The sequence below is a fragment of the Fundulus heteroclitus genome, chromosome 16, assembly GCF_011125445.2.
Source record: "Fundulus heteroclitus isolate FHET01 chromosome 16, MU-UCD_Fhet_4.1, whole genome shotgun sequence".
Classification (NCBI taxonomy): Eukaryota; Metazoa; Chordata; class Actinopteri; order Cyprinodontiformes; family Fundulidae; genus Fundulus; species Fundulus heteroclitus.
The window spans coordinates 24873552-24890429 of record NC_046376.1 but is presented as its reverse complement, the minus strand read 5'-3'; the positions used below and the strand labels follow the sequence as shown (position 1 = coordinate 24890429).

The 16878-nt window shown below is 38.8% G+C and overlaps 1 protein-coding gene across 1 annotated transcript; it reads left to right on the top strand.

The window, feature by feature from the left end:
• The first annotated feature begins 2586 nt into the window (after positions 1-2586).
• LOC118566369 (small G protein signaling modulator 3) lies at positions 2587-16498 on the top strand. Its single transcript, XM_036148205.1, has 21 exons — positions 2587-2837; positions 7011-7089; positions 7220-7305; positions 7736-7799; positions 8923-9134; positions 9278-9385; positions 9665-9808; positions 9930-10125; positions 10275-10420; positions 10711-10944; positions 11049-11231; positions 11379-11534; positions 11622-11676; positions 11757-11806; positions 11898-12050; positions 12159-12229; positions 13874-13922; positions 14086-14171; positions 14295-14417; positions 14977-15037; positions 15869-16498. The coding sequence occupies exons 2-21, from the start codon at positions 7083-7085 to the stop codon at positions 15950-15952; spliced, it is 2268 nt and encodes a 755-aa protein (XP_036004098.1). The 5' UTR covers positions 2587-2837; positions 7011-7082; the 3' UTR covers positions 15953-16498.
• The last annotated feature ends 380 nt before the right edge of the window (positions 16499-16878 follow it).

The following is a 16878-nucleotide window of genomic DNA, read 5'->3' as shown; positions in this document are numbered from 1 at the left end:
GAAAAACAACATAGATACAACAAAACCTTAATTGAATGGAAAACTCAGCTCTCAATGAAATAAAGGAGATCGGTGATTTTCGATCAACCAGCAGTAATAACTCTTGCAGGAATAACAAAAAAAAACCCTGCTCTGCCTTTGTGTCTGTTCTGCTGCAACCACAACAGAAAGTCTCTTGCTCATATTGGTGTTGGTCAGTCACACACAGCAATAAAACAATTACACAACGAAAGCAAGAGGAAATCTTCAGTTTGGCTCTCATAAACAAATTTAAACTCCTCCACAAGCTTGAAACCAAAATCTAACCCTTTGAGCTATGAACCTATGAACTTCAGGGATGACTTCATCACTATCTGCATCTGGCAGATTCTGATCTCTACAGAAAATCTCACAGGCTTTTCACAAGGTACACAAAAATGAACCTCTACCATTGATCTGACCTTGCAGGAAACTCTATTTGGATTTATACAGAATATCAAATTTTCCAATCATACTGCTGAAATAAACACTGGGGATTAGTATCATTTTTATTCCTATAAACTGAGGGAATCAAAGTATTGGAATAACAAATAGTTCTTGTCTTGGCTGAAGTACAATGTTGGCCTGAAGGTAACGAGTTCAACTAAGAGGCTGGGGTCATGCTGGTTGATATTTTTTCTTTGCTTTCTGAGCCTTTTACATCCAAGGTGTGCCAAAGTCTGATAGGCAATTACTGCATTGTATGAGACATGATCTGCTGCTGATACCATTGGGCTGTCTCAAATCATTGAATTCCTCTTGGGTTGAGATCGGTGCCTCCATCGAGCCACAGAGGTTTAGCTGAAGGTAATTTTGACATTTATCGTATAACCAAACAACTCCAGCTCATATATTTGTTCTTGAAGCCATTTCAACCATTTTTGTATCTCAAAGTGGTTCCTTATTGTGCTGTAATCCAGCTTTATCAGAGAATACCGTGTTAATATACTGAAGCCAACGTTCAGCATAGATGCCTCACGTTGGATGTTTACATTAAGTAGTTTAATAGTCAAGGCACGTTTTCTCCCAAACACCTGAACTGTTGGTCTGGATATGACTGAGAGTTGTTTGAAACCAAGCCAGCAGTTTGAACCGATCCTGTCAGCCTTCATGCCTCTCTCAAATACCTGGTTTCCCTTACTCACAACACTTTTGGTTGGTCCTGACTACTGCAAGCCGTGACCATTCTGGTGTAATTACAGAGATGATATGACTCATATATCACAATTTGGCTTTTGTCATAGTAGTTCATATCACCCAACATATCTAACCGCCCACATACTGCCAGCTGGCCATTTAATAACATGAACTGTGTTTTAGACGACTGGTTTCAGTGGTGAAAATATTAGAGCTGAGCTGCATCTTTTATACAACATGAATCTGGGGTGGGCTGCGCAGTGGTGCTGTTGTTAGTGTTATTGCCTTGAAGCAAGCAGGTCCTGGGCTCATATCTGCATGGGTACTCAGGCTTACTCCCACAGCCCAAAACATGACAGTTGGGTTAATCTCTCTGAACTGCGTTTCGGTGTATGTGCACGTTTGTACTGTGTCTTTACACTGACCTGTGATAGACTGGTCCACTGCCTGTCCAGGGTGGACCCCACCTCTTGTCTGATGACCCCTGAAAATACCAGCCCCCCAGATGAATGGATCTAGGGCAAAGATATTTGAGGGTTTATTACATTTTAACTGAAAATAAAAGTTGAAAGATAATACCCCCCCCCCAAAAAAAAGAAAGAAAAAAAAAAAAACACTGCAGAGAAGACCACACTTGAATAGACTAAATGCTCACTTTTGTTCCTCACAATAATAACATTAAAACAACAAATTTTCAATAATTGCAACTGACCTGACAACACAGTGAATACAAAAACAGTAATGGTAAGGTCAAGGCAACTCTTTTGCCAACTTTATCTGTCAGATGCCACATTCCAGTTGTAGCATGGTTTGAGTTGGGTTTTAGAGCACAATAGCGCATTGATTTTGCAAAACTGGGTTAAGGGAAACCTTTAGGCACCACATTTTATCTCATGTAACTAATCAGTCCTTGTGCTCATCCTATAAATAATGAATTTATGAATTAGACTAACGTCACTACTAAATATAAGGGAAAAATTATTCCTTTTAATGGCTATTTCAACTCTGTCTATCTTCACAAAATATTGTTTTCTTGTTTTGTGCCACACACACACACAAAAAAAGCTTTAGAATTTACAGATGGGTGAAAAAGCGTAAGAAAATTATACAGATATTATTTCTCGTCTGCTTGAAGCGTGTGCGTTTATTTGTTTAAGCAAGATAAATGATTTGAATACTAAAATAAAATGTAAGAAAGGGTTGAAAACACATGGGAAAATTATACAAAGAACATGTGGTGCCATTTATCCGCGCAGATTCATCAAAATATGAGACGCAAAAAAGGATCTGGCCTGCGGGATGTCAGACTTTCTCTATGTCGTGTGAGTTCTGCTTTAAATGGTGACTCGTCGCTCTCCGAAGCGCTGGCATGAATGAGGGGCGTGTCCGTACGTAATGAATGGAACACGCCAGCGCCATCGTCACTCAGCCGTCGTCGCGGAAGGATATCTTCGCACTGAAATGTGACGCTCCGGGATGCAGAACAGGGAAAACCCTGGGGGTGTAGGAATACACGGGAGCGACGCGCTTCGCCTTTAGCAGGTGCACAGCAGGGTAGACACATTATTAATGAGAAGCGGCGAGCTGTACGAGTGTGACGTGGTGTTCTCCATATTCGACGACGGAACGGATTTTAACACGGAACCCGTATGCCCGTCTTTCCACCAGGAAAAAATGTCACGGTAAGTAAAAGTGAACCGGCTGTGTTACTCCGTCGCTGGCAACTATTAGCCGCACGCTAAACGAATTAGCATTCGTGTCTAGCAGCTGAAGACTCGGGGAGAACGCCAGTCTCTACGATGTTTGCGTTATCGAGCATAAGACATTTTTTTTTTTTTTTTTTTTTTTACTGCACGGATTGTTTTATGCGCTCCTTTTTCACCGCTGGTGAAAATCGGCTGCAAAGAGAAATGTAGTACATTGTTGTCGTGTTGCACCTGACGTCAGCTGTGGCTTGACGTAACGGACGTTTGTCAGCTGACAAGCTGGATCAAAACTATAGCAAATAATAAACAACAGTAGCCGGTGTCCCCCTCTGTTAGCGTCTCATCTGCATGTTGTGGCTTCTCTATCTTTTAAGCTATGCCACTAAAGTGTTTATATTTAATAATCAGGAGCTGTAATAAACTTAATACAAAGTAGACTGATATATTTATTGTTCTGTGAGCGACTTCACTTTGCGTTTCATATTTGCACGATTTTGAGGAAACTGCGCACACAAAAATATAATTGTTACACGTGTCTTTGATGGAAAAATGAGTCACCAATGTTTGGGTTACTGTCGGGAACAGCAGGAGGCGTTGTGCGGAAACGCAGTGGTTGTTTTCGCTGGCCACGGTTTCAGGGCAACGCAAACTCTTCCATCAACGCAACGAGGTGAGATTCCAGCGATGCAGTTTTTTTTTTTAAGTTACGGTTCAGTTTTTTCTATAGTGTCTGACAACCAGGATGTTAGTCAGAGGGTTTGAGCACTCTCTGCAAACACAAGGCGAGTGAAGCCACACCTATTCTTGGCTGTCCCTGTGTTTGCAGGTTTATGTAATGGGTGATGGCAAGTCCAAGTTTCACTTACTTGAGAGAAGATGCTTTTCTAAGCTTTTGAGCTGCTGCAGCGTCGGGACTAGCACCTGCAACCCAACCAGTGATGCCAAGGTTCCTACAATGCTGACTTTTAATAATGAGTAAATAATGCTACTCACTTGCATGTTTCTAGATCATATAGAGTGGAACGCAAAATCCAGAACAGAGTTTTTGATTCCTTTTAGCCTTTTTGTACACTTATACTGCACAATAATTCATAAAACATTTAGGCAAGGATGAAAATGCATCTAATATATTATTTTTACTAGACATTTTTGTTGAGGAAACCACTCATCGTCCAGTCCAAACCTACCGTACGGACATAGAAGATGCAAGACTTGTGGGACTTAACATAGTACTGTACAGAAATGTGCTACCTGCCGTAATGTAATGTCCCTTTAAAGTAATTACACAAACATTATTGATTCTTAACTAAGATGTGAATTAGATTCGTCCCAGGTAAGGGTCACTGTGCGGTTTGCAAAGTGTAGACTAAAAGTATGTAAACTATAATTCTGAAAACTATTGCTTCACCTAATTGCTTTTTTTTGCAAGACAATATCATCAGCTGTCTCACTGCTATACCATTTAGTTATTGTTTTGTTGATTTTTAATAATTCATAAAAACCAAAGGACAGCTAAATGTAGCAACTTTCACATTGTCACTGTGCAATGTGTTGTTCCATTATTTGCTATTCTGCTCTCTAAAGATGGAAATTTGGAGTATATCTCATACTAATTTTAGCTTTAACTAACAACTGCTCTGTTAGTGAGTCACGTCATCTGCTCTGGTTACCTGCCTGCTATTTGCAGAGAGGCAAAGGTTTAGTAGCTTTCCTTCAGCGAGCTGACCAGCACTGTGCAGCAGTTGCAGCGCTAGGTTGCTTTGTGCTCCTTCTGGCAGGAATAAAACTTGGCATCTGACTGAAAGGATTTTAAACTGATGTAACAGTTTGATTTAAAAAATGTTAGCGATTTGGAACCGTGACGTTTTAAAGCCTAAATATACAATTAAACCAATAACCGGCCCCATGCCAAGTCCAAGCTGTCTTTGTTTAAACTCTTGCTTATTTGAATGCGTTCTTTTATTTCTGGTGACACATTCCAAACTTTTCTCAAATGTGTTTAGCTTTGTTTGTTTCTTTTTTTTTTTTTTCATTGGTTTTTCATGCTACAAAGTTCTAACAACGGGGGTTTTCACCAGCACCGTTTCTGCTGTTCCTCTTTAAACTCAGGCCTGTTATTGGTGGCTTGAGGCAATAAACAGTATCGCTGTTTGTTTGGCCGTATGGGAATGCTGCCACACACGGCAGAATTAAAACAGCTATGTTGTCAGGTCTGAGAGTTTAAGCTCCTGCCATGTACAAGTAAGCTATGAATGTTGATTTATGTGCAAGTTGCAGCTCTTTAGTTAGCCTCTGCATACATTCATCTGGTTCAGGCTGCACAGCAAGTATATCGCTATTGCAATACGTGTGCATGTGTGCGCAATATTCATATCGCAAAGAATTGTTTAGAGTGCAATACTTGTTGTCTAACTTACTACCAACTGTTATGAATCAGCAGTTTACGCGCCAATGTCATATCCAGCCAGCACCAGATTCTCACATCAGTCAAAGGTGACTTCCCGGCAATGATGAACGTCAGCGAGTGTAGGAAGCACAGACGAGAAAGAGAGGAATGAAGAAAATAGGCAGGTTTAAGAGCTGATATAATCACAGTATTTACTGCCCAATATTATCGCCATCGCAGGATTTTCTCATATTGGGCAGCCAGATGTCTGCCCAACATTTTGGCTAGATGACTTTCTCAATAGGCGATTGTACTTTCATTTTGACTTAACAAAATCAAAAGGAAAACACAAACATTGATATACTATTCGTTGGCTCATAAAGGACTCTAAAATTAGTAGTAAACCTAGTAACGCATATTTGAATTACTTAATGGTTTAGTTTGTCTTTTTTTGTGACAGGTTGTTTAAGTTGGGGGTTGGTTTCCTTTTGTGCAACAGTTTGCAGGAAGTATTTTATAGTGTCTGCTGGCATGTGAATAAACCGGTAGTGTTGTTGTGAGGGAGTCTCCACATTCTCATCATTCCCTAGAGTTACATACAGAGCTTCCGTGAAACTGCTTGGCCATCCTTCCAACCTCAGATTGATTTATTATCTCTCTTCAGTCCTAAATCCCTCTTCAAATGCTGCGAGCCTGCTGCTAGAATGAATCATTCTGGCAGGCGGTCTGCATACTGTTGTTGTTGTAAAATTGCCCTTACGCTACAGTCTCTTATTTTTGGTATATATATTTTTTTTCTTACGCTAGTGTGCATCTTTATTCTTTTTTGCGATTCACTGTCGGTACACGTGAATTTCCCCAGCATGGGACAGTAAAGGATTTCTCTATCTTATCTTATCTATTTTATTCTATTTTCATCTGCCGGACACCGCACAGTGGCAGCACAGCATTTAACTCATCCCTGCTGCCTGAGGGATGAGTTAAATGCATATACACTAATGGGATATATAGTAATGAGCCCCATTTATTAATAATAAAAAAAAAAAAAAAAAAAAAAAGCATTTATCATGTTGGCAGAAAAGTCATTTTCTTCCAAAAATAAATTTTATAGTGTCAATGTATTAAATAAGCCTTTAGTTTTCATCTATGGCTTAAATTTGTTTGCTTTTCTTTTTAGCCAAATTAATGTTTTAAATATAGATGTAATAACAATTTCCCACAGAATGATACTAAAGTAACAGTAATATTTTTTGAGATCTATTTTTCTTGTCATCAGCATGGATGCAGTTGCTATTTTGTTTTTAATTACAACAAATCCTATAGTAGACCTACAGCAGATGATGCCTTTCTTTCAAAGGTTAATGTAACATTTTTATGGCTCCAAATGCGTTTTATTTAGCTTGACTGAGACACGTGGCTCCTTGGATTGTAAAGGTTGCAGATCTCTGGTTTAGGAGCTGTAGACGAAATGTCAGCAGGTTTGAACAGGCGGCACATGACATGCCTTCAGGGTTTTGTCAACACTAAAATAAAGTCAACATTATTTTAATAGCAATTTATCAGTTTTTCTCATTTTCATTATTTTTCTGTATGTGGCAAAAAAAGACTTGCTTCTTGACCACATGTTTTGTTTGCTATAAAAATGCTTTTGTATTAGATTATAGCTTCTTCTTTTTTTATTTTTTTTGGGCAGCTTCTCTTTACGCTATTAAAACTGCCAAATAAAATGTTTCTGTCTGTTTGCTTCTTCTGTTGTTCTGCAGACTGACAGTCACCTGATGCGTCTTCTCTGGATGATCCGTTATCTCTCTTGGTGACCTCAGTTAATCAGCACAATGTCTGGTAATGAGTTCCTGAATTTGGTTTGAAAATTATTACATTTATTATATACATTGGTCTGTGGTCTATACTGGTCCCCCCCCTCCATATGTCGATCGACTGATGTATTTTATTTTCTCTCCCACTGCATTAGGTACTTACACGCCAGCTCCAGGCGGTTCTTTTTCTGCTCTTACCCCAAGCATGTGGCCACAAGACATTTTGGCCAAATACCATCAAGTGAGAATCTGACTAATGCTGTCAAAAGAGATATATATATATATATATATATCTATATATATATATATATATATATATAATATATATATTATATATAATAGATAATATATATATATATACTATATATATATATATATTGTAACTCAACGAAATGGCTTCACAAGATAAGATGTCTGTAAAGTACATTTAACATTAGGACAATACAGAAATGTATACATTGTATGTCAGTAAATTAAGACAATTTAAAGGCCAGTGTAAAAAGTTTAATTTTGATAGCCAAGGCATGGTGGATAAAGTTAAAAAAACAAACAAAAACAACACTATCACATTTTTAATTTTAACAAATACTTTTGTTGACAATGTTCTAATCTTCCTTATTGTTTTAATTTGCAGGTTCAATAAGAAACGTGTTACTATTTTGTCTCCACAGAAAGATCCTGCAGAACAGCCTGAACAGCAATATGATGAGTTTGGCTTCAGAATAGATATTCAAGGTAATATTTATTTTCACACATAAAACACACACAAACATGTCTTTCTTTAAAAAAAAAAAAAAAAAAAAAAATGTTTAAACTCTTAAAATTCCCCCGAGTCAGATTTGAGAAGAATTAAATCTTTGTACCTTGGTAGAAATTGTACATATACTGAGTTCATGTGATCAGAGTTGCTGTTTCACTTTTTATTTTTTTTTCATCCTAATAAATGAAAACATGTTTTGTTCTCCCTCTAGCACCATTTTCACCCATCGGTGCCACAGCTATAGAGGGCTTGTTACTTGAATTATCCATGTTTTTCCCCCAATATTGATCTTGCCATCAAGTGGTTTGTTATTCTTTCATTTTTGTGTCAACTTGAACAAATGCTGCCAAAGGAAAAAAAAAATAAAAATTAAGGCAAGGTGTGTTTTTGTGTTGCCATGTAAAAACAACACGGATTAAACTTTCAACAGCTGTGCTTTCTCTCGGTTTTAAGAAGTGAATTTGACCTTGTTATGCAACTTAGTTCATATAACACAGTTACTTCCAAAAGTATTCACTCCTTGCAGATTTATGTTTAAAGGAGTTCTTTTAATTTTACCAACATGTTTGTTCTGACTGAAGGTAATATCAGTGTTTTCCCTGAGCATCCCCTGCCAGAGTCTCAACTTGAATCTTATTGAGAATCTGGAGGGAAGGAATCCCCTCCAGCCTCAAAGAGTTGGACCATAACACCAAGGTTAAATCGACAAAATACCCCTCCCAACAATTAAAAAATTCTGGTTAGCAATTATAAGAATGGTTTGATCGATCCCAATACAGATTCTTTTGATGTATTGAGAAGGGTATGCATAAATGATGACAATTTTAAATTAAATGTAAATTTACTTTTTTTTTTTTTTTAAGTAATTCTCCTTTTACATTGTCGCTATTGTCGTTAAGTGTTTATCTTTTATTCCGGAGCTTCTATCAATTAGCATTTTTTATAGTCTATTAATTTCTATTACAGATATATTTTCTTGTTTTTAACTGTCATTTTAACTTTTTTCAGTACTTACCCATCGGTATTTAGGAAATTGCAAAGTATTTCCTAGTGTTAATATTATTTGAAAGATAAACCTTGTTAAATCTCTCCTTTCAGATGATGGGGAACCCAAGATAAGGTTGGGCACCGAGGGCTCCCCTCAGCGTGAAGACCCCCAGCAGCGGCTCCGCTGGCAGGCCCATTTGGAGTTCACCCACAACCACACCGTGGGGGACCTAACCTGGGACCTCATCGATCCTGTCCTCGCACGGTCCGAGCGTCTGCGTTCCTTGGTCCTAGGGGGTATACCTCACAGCATGAGGCCACAGGTAGAATATTCCCACTGGAGAAGACACTGATATGATGATTTGAGCTTTAAAGTCCAGCCCAAGCTAGAGTCTGTTTTTATGAACTGCTTCACCTTATCTTCATGATATCAATAACTGTCCTATATCTTTCTTAAACTACTAAGTTATGGATGCGTCTGTCTGGAGCACTGCAAAAGAAGAGGACCTCAGAGATTTCTTACAAGGAAATCGTCAAGAACAGCTCTAATGATGACACCAGCACAGCTAAACAGGTAAAATCCCCAACTTAAATTTTACAATTTACATTTAATAGATAGATGTATGCATCTTAAATGAGAACACCCGGAATTACCAACTACTAAATATAATGTTAATAAATTGCTGTAATTTAGTATTGAGCATTGTTCTGTTACTGTTTGTATGTTCTTTTTTGGTTTATTTGTTGATTTAAAAAAAAAAAAGTTGGTAAATTGAAGATAACATTAATGATGATGTAAATAGTTTTTTTTAACTTTGAAATGATAATGATTGTTCTTAACTCCACATAACAGATAGAAAAGGACCTGTTACGGACTATGCCAACCAATGCATGCTTCAATACTCTAAACAGTGTTGGAGTCCCAAGACTGAGACGGGTACTGAGAGGCCTGGCATGGCTCTACCCAGATATAGGGTACTGCCAGGGCACTGGCATGGTGAGAACAAGCATTTGCATTTCCCTAACTGTACATTTGCAGTATTACATCAACATTTGACTTTTTTTTTCCTGTTGTTGTCCCGTGTGTGTCTTTTTCCCACAAATATCTTTGTTTGTAGGTTGTTTCCTGCCTGCTGCTCTTTCTTGAGGAGGAAGACGCGCTGTGGATGATGTGCGCTTTGATTGAAGACCTCCTTCCTCCAGCCTACTTCTCCTCCACACTGCTGGGGGTCCAAACAGATCAGAGGGTTCTACGGCAGCTCATCGTTCAGTACCTGCCTGCTCTGGACCGCCTCCTCCAAGAGCATGACATAGGTTAGTATTGGCGTAGTAAAACTTACAAAAAGAGAGCGCAGCAGGATGCAATCAATGTAATTCATCATATCTTTTGTATTAAATGTGTATGTAATTAGTGTGTGGCGTGTACTGTGAGTATTGCAACAACTTCCTTCCTTTTCCTGCAGAGATGTCGCTGATCACGTTGCACTGGTTCCTGACATCTTTTGCCAGTGTGGTGGACATCCGTCTGCTATTAAGGATCTGGGATCTGCTCTTTTATCAGGGCTCAGTAGTGCTCTTCCAGGTCACACTGGGTATGCTCAAAATTAAGGTAGGAGCACTACACCTACAGCCTGGAGTCTCAACAGTCTGATACAGATTTGTTTCCTTTGGTTAGAATGGATTATTCACCTCTATAGCTAGACTTAGACAACTTTATTGTCATTTTGTATGTACAGAGTGCATACAGCATACAACAGTGTAAATGGATTGCAGGTGGTTTAGGCAGCATTTCAATATAAAGTGCAGCTAGGAACTTAGTTCAGTGTAATTATGTTTATAATTACTGGTAAAATCTGTTGGTATTGGGTATTCTTACTGAAATGTTCTTCATGACACCAGGAGGAGGAGCTTATATCATCAGAGAACTCGGCATCCATTTTTAACACGCTGTCAGACTTACCAAGTCAGTTAAAAGATGGGCCTGCAGTTCTTGGAGAGGCTATGAGGATAGCAGGGACGCTATCCCAGGAAACCTTGGAGGCTCATCGTCACAAGCACCTTGCCTATATTCTTAATGAACAGGCACAGCTCAACAATGGAAACCATTCAGCACTCAATACCAACCTCAACAAGGTTTGTTTTTTTGCTGTTTAGAAAACCTGAGAATCTGCACATTCAGTGATGTCAATCTAATCAAGCTTTTCTGAAAGGTCATCCTGTTTTTTATGTGTATTTAGGTGGTGAGGAGACAGTCCCTGCGAAGGAAATCCACTCTGACCTCTCTGCTGTTCGGGGAGGATGAGGCTGAAGCGCTGAAGTCCAAAAATATTAAGCAGACAGAGTTGGTGGCTGCTCTAAGGGAGGCTATCGCTCGTACTGCAGAGCACTTCCACTGTCTAGACCCACGGCATTCCAGCACTGTAGGTCCAAACATCGCACAGCCAGTGTTCCTCTTTTGGAAATTAAAGGAAGAATGTGAAAATTTTCTGGCAATTAAAGCTACATTTTGTAGTTCATGAATGTGTTGTTATGCCCTCTGTTAAGGTCCTCTCTTCTTTTCTCTCCAGGACCTGACCCCAGATTACTCCATGGAGAGCCATCAGAGGGATCATGAAACCTTCCTCGTGGTGTCTCGTAACAGACGGAGACGAGCAAAGGCTTTGCTGGACTTCGAACGTCATGACGATGATGAGTTGGGTTTCAGAAAGAATGACATCATCACTGTGAGTTATACGAAGACAAATGCTGTTTTCTATGCATGAAAACATCTCCCTTTGTGTCACTTACTCGACATTGTCTTTCTGTGATAGATCATCTCACAAAAAGATGAGCACTGTTGGGTTGGTGAGCTCAATGGCCTTAGAGGTGATTATTATTATTATTATTATTATTGCTGTGTTTATGAATCTGTTATCACATACATTATTTGTTACCTTTTGCAACAGGTTGGTTCCCAGCCAAGTTTGTGGAGATTCTGGATGAAAGGAGTAAGGAGGTAAGATTTCACATATGGAAGTTCATGCACAAGATGAATATTGTACCAAATGCCTTTTTTGGCATTGACTGGTGAACCTGGCGATGTGCAGTACTCATTAGCAGGTGATGACTCAGTGACGGAGGCAGTGACTGATCTGGTGAGAGGAACTCTATGTCCCGCTCTGAAGGCCATCTTCCAGCATGGATTAAAAAAGACCTCTATACTTGGAGGGCCCTGTCATCCGTGGTTATTTATAGAGGAGGTAGATTTTTTTATTTTAAATGTATATTCTTATTATGGCCTCATAAATGAAATGGCTTTTAAGTTCAAAATAGAAATACATTATTCTTCTTTATGTGCTTTTCCTCAGGCAGCTAGTAGGGAGGTGGAGAGAGATTTCAATTCTGTCTACTCCAGACTTGTGCTTTGTAAAACATACAGGTAAACTGAATGCACAGTGCTTTTTTTTTTTTTTTTTTGGCCACCTCCAGTACGGGCTTTCCACTACACCTTTTCTGTTAAAGTTATGATGGGGTTGTTAAAAAAAAAAAGAAAAAAAAGCTGTATTTATTATGGGTTTGAGGATAGTTTGACAAAATGCAAGTTACCAGCACGTCAAATGTTGTGCATAAACGGGATCAGGTAGCAGCTCCGGGTCGGTATCTGCAGCTTTGTAGAAATTCTTCGCTGAAGACGACTTCAGACTTAGAAAATCTTTTATATCAAGGGAGTCATCAGATGCCCATTTGGTTTTAAAAAGCAGTGCCGACAGAGCTAGCCAATAACTGGAGTCAAGCTCTGGACTGAATTAAAGGCACAGACGCAGGGAAACAATGCACACATAGCACTTTGGAGGAAAACTAACTTTTGGAAAAGTGAAACTCAAAGAATAACGTCTTAAACATGATTTGTCAAATAATATATTGACTTAGAAGGATTTGTAAAGTCAACAAATTACTCCAGCCCTAGAAACAACGTTCCTCGTTTCTTAATTTGCAGTTATATAAAGTCTTCACACCCCTGTTATTAATAACCTGCCAGGTTATTGTGTGAGTGTGTGTGTGTGTGTGGGGGGGGATTCACTATAAATAATTTCACACGTTTTTCCACCTTTGTTGTGACCTATAAACCTATACAACACAATTGAAAAACAACCAGAAATCTTTCAGGGAGGTGAAGTAAAAATAAACAGCTGGGATAATGTGGTTTCACAAGTGTGAAACCACCCTTTTATAACTGGGGATGTGGCTCTGTTCAGATTTAACCAATTACATTCAAACTCATGTTAAATTAGAGTCAGCACACACCTGTCACTAGTTAAAGTACCTTTGATCAACTCTAAATAAAGTTCAGCTGCTCCAGTGGGCTTTTCCTGACATTTTAGTAGCCACATCTTCCAGCCATGGTCCACAGAGACCTTCCTAAGCATCAGAGGGATCTGATTATTCAAAGATATCAGTCAGGTGAAGGCTGCAAAATAATTTCCAAGGAATTAAATATATCATAGAACACAGTGAAGACCGCCATCATCAACGGGAGAAAATATAGCACAACAGTGACATTACCAACAACAGGACATCCGTCCAAAATTGATCAGACATGAAGAAAAGTAGTTAGGGAGGCTGCCAAGAGGCCGACATCAACACTGAAGGAGCTGCAGGAATTTCTGGCAAGTACTGGCTGTGTAATAGATGCTCCTACCCAAAAAGACTGAAGGCTGTAATAAAAGCCAATGGTGCTACAACAACATATGAATTTAAGGATGTGCATATTTATGCAGCAATGTTGTTTTACGGTTTTTATCTTTTACATTTCCCCTTTAAAGATTTCAGTTTGTTTTTTGAATTGCGTTGTACAGGTAATGGGTCACATTAAAGGTGGAAAAACGTGTGAAATGATTTACCTTGATGTCATTTTTTTTTACATGACATGAACCTGGCATTTGAGCAGTGGTGTGTAGACTTTTTATATCCACTGTAAACAGACCTGGCCTAATCTGCATGGATAATGTGTTACAGCAGTATCAAAATCTTAGTTTGTCATCACTCTGTGAACGTAACGGATCACTCTCTGTTGTTTTACCAGGTTAGATGAAGATGGAAAAGTGCTAACGCCAGAGGAGTTGCTGTATAGAGTAAGTGTACAGTGGACCAAAGAGGTCCCCACACTGATGAGATGGGTTATATGAATCTAACATGGCAGCATTTTTTACTCTAATTTCTGTGTTGTATTAAAGTTAGACCTGCAGCAACAGGTTTCAAGAAAAAAGTAAACACGCTCTTGTCCGCTTTTCGCAGGCAGTGCAGTCTGTAAACATGAGCCATGACGCTGTACATGCTCAGATGGATGTCAAGTTCAGGTCTCTTGTCTGTGTTGGCCTAAAGTGAGTTTTCTCACACACACAAACATACATTTGCAAAACTCCTGCATTAGGTTTTATGAAATGTAGAGACTTGCAGAATGACGTGTAAATATTTGGTGCTTAATGTTGCCTCCGTGTCTCCAGTGAGCAGGTGCTTCATCTGTGGTTGGAGGTGTTGTGCTCCAGCATGGCTGCAGTTGAAAAATGGTATCATCCATGGTCATTCCTTCGCAGTCCCGGCTGGGTGCAGATCAAGTGTGAGCTCAGGTAATAACGACAAGTTAGAAAAAAACAGTAATGTTTAAACGGCTCCAGGTTAGTTTCTTTGCCAGTTTGCACCCCAGTTTGGACATACCAGCACATTTCATGTTAAACCACGAGTACTGGTTTATTTTTCTTTTTAAGACAGTTTTCATAAACTGAAGATATTCATAAAATCTCTCATATAATTTGACTTCTATTGTTTTTTTCTAAAGACATTGAATTGTAAGGTTTCCATACTGGATCTAGTGGAAGTATGAACTTAGAGGTAAAATGTCTGTTGTTTGTTTTAAACTGTAAAGGTCAAGAGAGATATTTAAAAAAGGTGTACATCTCTGGGGTAAAATTTGAGAATATCTGAGGAATTAAGAAAATCTGGTTTTTGTTTAGTGCTGCATACCTTGTAGTCAAATTCGCCCATATGTAGTAGAAGTTTTGAATCATTTTAAAAACTGTTTAGGGAATATGTCTTTCAAAAGGTAAACAGTTTGATACAAGGCCATGGTATGAAAAATGTGTGATTGCTGTAATAAAACTTCTGGTCACTTCTGTTTTGTGTCCTCAGGGTCCTGTCAAAATTTGCCTTCAGTCTCTCTCAAGACAGTGAGCTGCCCGACAAGAAAGTGGTGAGTATCAGAGACGGTCTTAAAACATCAGTGATGTCTGTGTTAGAACAGCTTGTTGGGTTCAGGAGAGACAACCTCGATAAAGAGAGGAAAGTAACATTCTTCGCAAAAATGTCCCTTGGTATAGAGCAGCTTATGGACGTTCTGGATCGCCTCTGTGGTTAGGATCTCTAGGTAACCTTATCAGACCGGTAGCTGTGAGATAGTCATTAGTTGAAGTAAATTCAGTTTGTGATCCACACACAAAACCTCCATGAAGACTCCAGTGTCCTTTTTATTACTGCTTAAAATTTGTATCAAACCACACATGGCCCTAAAACATCCTTATCACAATAACTATGCCAGATAAAACAAATGTCTTTCAGGCAAACTTGGTGTGTTTTTGAAGAAAAACACATTTCTACAGCTCTTCCTAATCATTCAAAGTTAAGCCTCAAATGTTGTATAAAGTGCTCTCCATCATTGTTTCTCAAAACGCTTACCGGTAATTCCCTTCAGATATGCAGATAACATGAATCTGTTACTACAGCTTTCCTTAATTTATCATGTTGAAAAGTTTCTGTGGAAATTAAGAACCCTTGTCTTATATTTTGCAGTTGATCTTTCTTTCCCTTTTTGATAGCTAACCAAATATAAATTAGAAATTGCAATCTTTGTAAAACGGTATAGTGGGAGAAATTTAGTTTTTCTTTCACTCCTGGAATATGTACCGCTTTGTATTGGACATGCCTAACCATATTTACAATATAGTATTTTAGTCATGTGGAACATATGCTTGTAATGTGTCTGACTGTTGCCTTTTTTGTATTTGTTTTTTGCTGTTGATTTTAGGAGAAGGAGCAGAAACCACTGAAAGAAGGCGTGCAGGACATGCTGGTGAAACATCACCTTTTCAGCTGGGACATCGATGGCTGAAAACAGCTGAACTTTACCCCGTGTGCTGCATCTTGATATGACGCTGGTGTAGATTCAGTCATCCAGGACATGACAATCCTAAGTGCTTTGGTATAGAGCAGCTGGATATCTGTTGTCTGGAAGGCCCTTTACCTCTCATCCAAAAAGGCCTCTTCACTTCTGAGCATGGTTGGACTGCCCACCATCTGCAGAACTGAAGAAGTCTTTTTGGTGAGAAGTGAAATGTCATTAAAGAAACTAAAGAAGTCCAGATGTTTTTTTTTCTTAAGTACTGATGATTGCATGTTGGTGTATCTGATATCTTTTCAGCTGCTGATTACAATTCCTACCTTGGTTACTTTGTTAAAGCGGCGTAGCAACTTCAGACATTTTCTCTCCCCGTGAGTCATGGGCACTAACTGCACCAAAGTTATGACTGAAACCCAGTAATCAACTGCTTTGTACAGAGACTACATTTTGGTGCATACTTTAATTTAATTTTTTTAAGTTTGTGTCCTGCATTTGAGGTTTTGCTACAAGGTTTAAAATAAATTTGCAAGACAAACATCCCTGCTGTACAGAATAATCTGTACAGGTAGACCAGGCCCTATTATGCCATCAACACTACTTTGTGCATGAATTATTACACATTCAATATTGACCATTATAAGATGTTTTCAACATATCCTGTTCATCATCATGCTGTAAACTCCTACATTTTAGGACCAACAAAGAACATTCCTAATCATAAAGGTGTAAAAGTAGAAACTATTTTTGCGAAGAATGTTACTTTCCTCTCTTTTGAAATTCCTGAAATGCGTTGCGTTGAACTACTGTCATGTTGCACATGCCAAGCAAAGCCTTTCAGAGGGTGATCATGAACTGTGGATCTGCTACCTGAACATGGGTAGTAAAAATGCACTTGTATCGTTTAATATACAAACAGT

What these genes read in the sequence shown, in the direction of transcription:
- LOC118566369 (XM_036148205.1), top strand. An exon ending in ACACCAGCACAGCTAAACAG is followed by an intron (nt 9,386 to 9,664) that starts GTAAAATCCCCA and finishes TCCACATAACAG; the next exon opens with ATAGAAAAGGACCTGTTACG. An exon ending in TGGGTATGCTCAAAATTAAG is followed by an intron (nt 10,421 to 10,710) that starts GTAGGAGCACTA and finishes TCATGACACCAG; the next exon opens with GAGGAGGAGCTTATATCATC.